The sequence below is a fragment of the Sphaeroforma arctica genome (assembly GCF_001186125.1).
Source record: "Sphaeroforma arctica JP610 unplaced genomic scaffold supercont1.501, whole genome shotgun sequence".
In the NCBI taxonomy this organism is placed as follows: domain Eukaryota; class Ichthyosporea; order Ichthyophonida; genus Sphaeroforma; species Sphaeroforma arctica.
Window position 1 is genome coordinate 2,893 of NW_014040057.1, and position 7,195 is coordinate 10,087.

The 7,195-nt window shown below is 42.7% G+C and overlaps 2 protein-coding genes across 2 annotated transcripts; both read left to right on the plus strand.

The window, feature by feature from the left end:
• Positions 1-3,463: 3,463 nt before the first annotated feature.
• On the plus strand, positions 3,464-3,822 carry SARC_06787 (hypothetical protein; the record flags this gene model as incomplete). Its single annotated transcript, XM_014299287.1, has 1 exon — positions 3,464-3,822. A coding segment is annotated over one exon (359 nt), but the record flags the coding sequence as incomplete, so codon positions are not given.
• A 1,455-nt stretch (positions 3,823-5,277) lies between these two features.
• Positions 5,278-6,047, plus strand: SARC_06788 (hypothetical protein; the record flags this gene model as incomplete). Its single annotated transcript, XM_014299288.1, has 2 exons — positions 5,278-5,651; positions 5,819-6,047. 2 exons carry the CDS (start codon positions 5,278-5,280, stop codon positions 6,045-6,047), a joined length of 603 nt encoding a protein of 200 aa, XP_014154763.1.
• Between the last annotated feature and the right edge of the window lie 1,148 nt (positions 6,048-7,195).

Consider the following 7,195-nt stretch of genomic DNA (forward strand, 5'->3'; position numbering starts at 1 on the left):
ACCCTTCTTTTTTTTTCACTCTCAGTGAAATATACTGAAATAAAAACAGACCGGGATTTCACTGAAATTTTACTGAAATTTCACCATCGCCTTCTAAATTAAACATTCACACACCGAAAAAAAACCCCCCCCTTCTATTTTTACTCAGTGAATGATTCTATTTGGATACTATAGTTGTTGTTTTTTTAACCCCGAAAACAAATAGAAGGCGATGAGCAAAAAAGTTATATTTTGCTTTTATCAAAAAATATTTTTAAAATATATATTTATTTAGTGAATGAATTTATGTTAGTACCGAACATCTGGTTTTCTCTGAAGCCGGTAACCGTCAGAATTTTGATTGTAAAATATATACTTTATATTACACCTCGTAACTCGACCATATCTGCTTTGAATACGGTATGTGCTTCGAGTAGACGTGGTGCATTTCAACCACCTAAGAAGCAAACTAAATGAGTGCAGAAATGTTTGTGTGGAGTGCGCGATTGTCTTAGTTGTGTCAGCCGTAAAATATCATTACTGAAAGGTCAAGCGAAAAGAGAGAACATTGAATCGGTAACCATGAAAACTCGCAAGTGGTTGTATCGATTGAATCCTGCTCTATTCACGGAAGCAGAGATAGTTACTGCGTTGGCCACAAAATGAGGTACAAGAAAAACAAACAACTGTAGAAAACTAGAAATACGGCCTCCGGGAAGGTGAAGCAAAGAATATGATTCTGCACTTTGCCGTTATAATTATGGACTTAATTATATAAAACAGGGAGATATCAATAGCAGACTGTGCAACCCCAGTTATCTTAGCTCTCTTAGCAGTCGATCAATATAAATCTGATGGAACGAATAGTAAAACAAGAGTAGTATTAGACCTGTCGCCAATCAACAAACTAATTCCGCAACATAGTTTATCCCCTTACCAATGATAAGCGAAATACTACGCAAAATGGAAGGTGCGACTATCTTTTCCAAGATAGACTTAAAAGCTGCATTTCATCAATTACAGATATATGAGCCCCATAGAAAATACTTTTCCTTTGCTTGGCAAGGTAAACAAAAGTATCAGTTTAATGGTGCACCTGGCGGCTTACACATGTTACCTTTTGTCGTACAACAAGTAATGATGAAACTATTTGCGGGCCTGTCAGATAACGTATCAGTCTATTTAGATGATATAGTTATCTTTACAAAGACAACACATGCGTGACTAAACTTTCTGATCTGCGTACCAACAGTGCAGAAAATTCTTCAAACTTACTTACTAATGAGGAACAACCTTTGGCTATTACCTTACCAAATAATAAACATAAGGCACCTACATCGGAAATGATTAATGGACTAAATACTAAACGACATAGAGTACAACATGAGTCTTGAACTCGTACATATAGGCACATACATACTCGATAAGCCATGACCGAAACCGTTTTACTTTCATACCTTCACGGACGTCCATAGTTCTAAAATCTACTGAGGACTATGTATAAATACGGCCTCCAGTCAGTCTAAAATATCAAGATCAAATGAGATAACACATTGTTTATTTATTTAAATTTATAGAAAAATTATTACAAGTTATTTTTCCAATATTTCCATAGGTGTTCTAAATTCACTTTGATGGCTCCAATAGTCTGAATATTTGGTATGACTATTTTAGTTGGACTTGTTTGAGACAATAGTGGATGTAGGATATTATAAACTAAGTTTTATAATCTCTGAACTATTACTTACAGATTTTGGTCTTCCCGTCAATCTCCAAAATCCAATGTCTTTTTCTTTTTTTAACTCTTCTTCAGATGGAACTTTATTTATATTAGCTAATGTATTAACTTGACTTACGTTCTTATGTCTATCTACAAATTAAGCATATGGTCACGAACACCTAGTACTTCTAGTGAAAATTATTCAATAAAGAACAGCTAGAGGTACATCCTGTGTGATCTAGGATATTAAGGCTCTTACCAAGAGGCAGTCCTAATCATTCCTACACAAGCTACCACTGCTAAATCCAAATTGACTTAAATTGTATCTTAGTTTATTTAAAACATACTTTAAAACATGGAAATGTCCATCGAAGTTTACACAACGCAGTTCTCAACGCAAAACATTTCAGCATCACGGACTTGTACCTTACACAAAATGGCGCGCAAATACATCTTAACAAACACCCAGTTCCAGCACTGTCTTTCAGAGAACTTCAGTGGAAGTGGGATTATCAATTGGATAGAGTTCCTGTAGTTTGGGGTGAAGTGGGAGCACAACACACTAAGTGTGTATGCACAAATAGCGAAGAGGTATGTGGTGAGGATATTTCAAGTACAGATGATATATTCTTACCATGCAATGTTGACGATGTGACCAAAAAAACTAGTATGCGATGATGGTTCCCGAATAAGGCTTGCACAGCGTATATGAGTGCGAGCTATAGAAGAAAAGCGTTCAACTATTCGGATTCACAAACATCACTTCCATCCTTCAATATTTAACACAAATGCGAAGACACGAACACGACTGAATTATGATGGTATTCTCCATTTCAAACCATATAGCTTATCGGATGAAATCTCGCCATGACTCACAGATACTTCTAGTAGCAGTCAAACCAACACACCTCGTTCATGTCCGGAGAAACGGCGTATTCTAGCACCCAGAAAGGATAGTTCACAGCTTAGACAGAATAGAACAACAGTAACATCAAACCAAACCAACGATGTGTTCACTCCGATTCTGCGCACACATGCGCATGTTTTACCAATATCAGTACCCTCATCGAGCAACAACACAACACCCACTTCAATACCTGAGTCACGAGAGTACTTCATCTGTTTGCTGACAAAGGACTGTTTCTGTTTAGTGTGATCAGAATACAAGTACATAGGTTTTAGTTGTTTATTTTAGTTTTTTTACAGTTTATCAGAATAATCTGATAAACTTAGTTTTTGCTGACTATTACAGCACATGACTTGTGACTCACTTTTAGAGTCACTAATTTTACAATTACTAATAAATGAACAACGTCTCCCTCTCTACGGATAGAACGTTGCGATACAGTTATTGGAGCGTTCGTTTACCACATTTTTAATTTACCAATGAAGTTGTGAGTTTATTGGTAATTAGGAAATATGCTACTTTATAATAATTGAATGAAATTTATTAGATTGTTCTACAGGAATACAACGGACGAAGAAAAAGAACACCGATTGTTATAATAGCGGAAGTAAGATGGCGCGACAAAATGACGAAATCTTTCAAAATCTACCCGCGGTAGAAGACGATAGTGGGTACACAAGTAGTGATGCAAGTGCCACAATGCCATCGTTGATGTCGAGTAGTGGCAGCGAAGAGGAAGAGACGCTGAGACCGAACGATCAGCACGACCGATGGAATCAGCAAAAGATATCTGAAGTGAACAATGGACGCTTCAGGCTCAATAGAAGCAGTATGGCTAGACAGCTCGAACGTTTCAGGCTTCCTAGACAGGTATCCCGCGGTAGAAGACGATAGTGGGTACACAAGTAGTGATGCTAGTGCCACAATGCCATCATTGATGTCGAGTAGTGGCAGCGAAGAGGAAGAGACGCCGAGACCGAACGATCAGCACGACCGATGGAATCAGCAAAAGGAATCTGAAGGGAACAATGGACGCTTCAGGCTCAATAGAATCAGTATGGCTAGACAGCTCGAACGTTTCAGGCTTCCTAGACAGGTATCTAACTTTACTGTGGCTCCAAGAACGGAGGCAAACAATGACACTACGACCAAACCCAAGAAGCCCACGACCGAACCCAAGAAGCAATCGAATCAGGAACAGACATCTGAAGTATAAGAACGAAATCAGCAGGACAAGAAGGACCAAACGGCCAAGACGAGGGTCCAGTCAGACGATCAGTTAAGTAGAAACGATGGTGCAAAATAGTTTGGTGATTATATGTTGTAGAAACAAATAGTATGGGTGAAATTGTGGGTTAGATATCGAATTAGAACCCTATTCTGGAAATATTCTTGGTTAGAGGATGCTCTGTAGAAATTGCATGAGAGAAATGGAACCAGTGTATATGGTGAGTAAGATCTAAGGGGTTGTATGCATAGAAGCAATCGGGAATAGAATTAGCAATGTTGCTCCTACTGTAGATGGGCCAATGAGATATAATACTACAATAAATACGCCCTAACTCTAGACATAGACAAAGGGAAGAGTTAGGTAGTTCGCAATGTCCCAGTTAGAACTGAAAGGGATTAAAACGAAGGTTATAAAGCAAGTAAGGACACAAAGAACAAGTCAGCGTAAATAATTATAGATATATACTATAATATCATAGGCATAGTACGTTACTAACGTGGTATGAGAGATTCTTCTTGACAAAATTGAGAGATCGAAGGGATAGAGAGTATGTACATATTTAAATGGTACCCAGGTACATTGAACAATGAGGTTAGCAATAAGATCGTGGAACGATACGGACTAATAGTACAATTTGAGTCTTACTGTAAATCAAAGAACCACCTTAGGAGTTACAGTACATAGACAAAGATGATATCTGGTAAATTAGGGGATGTCGAGGTAAGAATTGTATAATACACAGTTAGAATCCACAGAGGCACTAGGAACTACTTGCCTAAGCAGAACTTTGTATTAGAGATGCTCGAAAGAAAGTACCAAGCAGGATCTAGAGGTAAACAGAGCAGTCCGTAGGGCACGACAGGCCGACAATAGGCAGTTATATACCAATAACCGCAACGGCACATGTAGCTGCACAAGGGAGTAAGATTAGCAAAGGAAGGGGAGTAAAGCGAGAGCGGTGGAGCTCTCTAAGGAGCAAAAGTATGTCGCCGAAGAAGGATGTGACTCCACTAGGAGGTTGGAGTAGCACCCAAGGAGTGTAGGGTGAACCCCGACAATTATTTCATCGAAGGATATACGGCACCATAGTCTGCTGGAGGCATGAGCAGGATTCATGTACTATTGTATCACTCTGAAAAGGAACGTAGTGAAGGGCACGGAATAAATCTTTCCTGGAAAACAGTGTCGATACTTGCTGAGATGAGAAACGATCTCTAGGACGGAGAAGTATTTATACCCGACCTATTTCGAGGACGTTTACATACATTTCCAAACCTCCATTGAACCACACAACGTACTATTATGTACAACTTACGTCAAAGCCGTAGGTAGCAACATCTGACCCCTGAACGTCGGGAGGAAGACAACATAGACCGTCGAGGGACTAAGCGCCACTAGTCTGTCACGGACCATACCAGCCAACGAGCTGAGAACGGACGGATGGAACTACAGAATGGAAAGATTCATCACCAAGCAGCGACTAACATTAGACGGGCATCCAAGACACCCAGGGGTGATATCAGCCTAACGAAGGAAGACGTGGTAATTAATGACGAGGCCAAAGGAGATCCCGACCTGCGTGCGGACAGGGGGCAGTCCATTACTGGTGATCATGTAGCTAGTAGTGGACTGCCCTCTTGTTCGTCTTCGGGTATTTCTGGAGCCTCATCTTCCGGTAACGAGCAACCACGCCTCCCACCTAATAAGCGTAGGCGTCGCCGCCGTCGTTCCAACAACAAGGGCACGGTGCAGGGCCAGTCGTCAACACAGAAGCTAACCGAACTCATGGCACAACAACAATCGCTCTTGGAGAAGTACGAACAAAGGCTGAAGCGTACATCTTCAGAACGGCCTACGACAATGTTGTCCGCGCACGAAGCGTTGACTAGCCCACATACACGGGGGCATTGTCTCCGAAGAGGAAGAGACTTTGTCGTCTCTGGAGGAGGCTCTGTCATTCCAAGAATTCGCACGTGAGCAGGTGTTGGCCAAAAAAAAAACCACATGGGCAGGAAGCGCTCAAGAACAGGCAGGACCAGATGAGTACGACCTATCGCCAACAACAACAGCGACAATCATTCGAGAGGGCAGCAACCAGTGAGCATGTACAGACGTCTAAGCGAGCGGAGACGACGTCGCTCACACCTCCACCCACACCGGCGAGTATTGAGAAAGTCGACAGGTACTACACGCACGTATGCTACACTTGAGCGACGAGTTATGCCAAGCAATAGAGGATAATAATACGGCTCGAGCTGAAGCTCTTAGGGAAGCGATCGAAACGCTTCGAGCCACGCTAGAGTCCCGTCCAGTGGAAAAGCGTCCGGTACCATCACCTCGTACATGGCCGGATTGGCCCTCGAATATATACCACCTCCACGGCATCATAGAACGGGACATGAAGGGAGCTCTACTGGAGGCTTTAAGAACGCGCATATCGCAGAGTTAGATGATATTTGGAGCCTTACATGATTCCACAAGATATTATCTTACTTTACGGCTGAGAAATCAACATTGGATTACATACGTGACAATTCTGAACGATTGAAGATGTGGACGCCACAACTACAAATCGAACAGATTTGCTTGCACGAGACTCAAGGCACTGTTGATCCCGCGTTTCGTAAGCTTGCCAAGGGCCACAACCGCAACATGCACACCCCTATTACGGAACAAATGACACAGCTCATGGAGAACCACAGGAGGGCACGTGAACAAAGCCAGACGGATGCAGACTTCCAACAGAATTTATTAAACCACTGCATTGTTCAACTGTTGGAGGAAGCTCTCAACGGCCGTACGTATGAACGCACTCTACAATTGCATCCCAAATGGCAGTTAATGAAGACTCACGAGCTTCTACAGTTGTTGAGTCCCGACATTCAGGACGCACAGCAGCGCACTGCGGCGCGACTCCAGAACCGTAATAATCGCGAAGGCCCACCAAGTAATGGGGCTCGTGACTACACCAATAGCCGCCCTAACCCGCAGACAGTTCGACGACAGTCACAGAACTGGGCACAGCGACCCCAGCCGACATTACCCCCAACGTGTGCTGGATGTCAGGCACAAGCTCCGCCAGGTTCACGTCATATTTCGCGATGTCACCATTTCCGAGCGTCGCCCCCAGGGGGTACGGACGGCAGGGCGCGGCCGTATGACGCCAACCGCACATCAGGAGACGCACAACCGGCACACAGACCGTCCGCAACTCCAACCTTAGGACAGGGACAGCCCAACAACCTGGGCAGAGACTTGGTCACTACACGCCCGACTCCGCAAGTATAGGTGAACGCGATTGCGAACGACGACAGTTTTGTACCACCATCAGCAGCTACAGAGGTACACATCAACACGA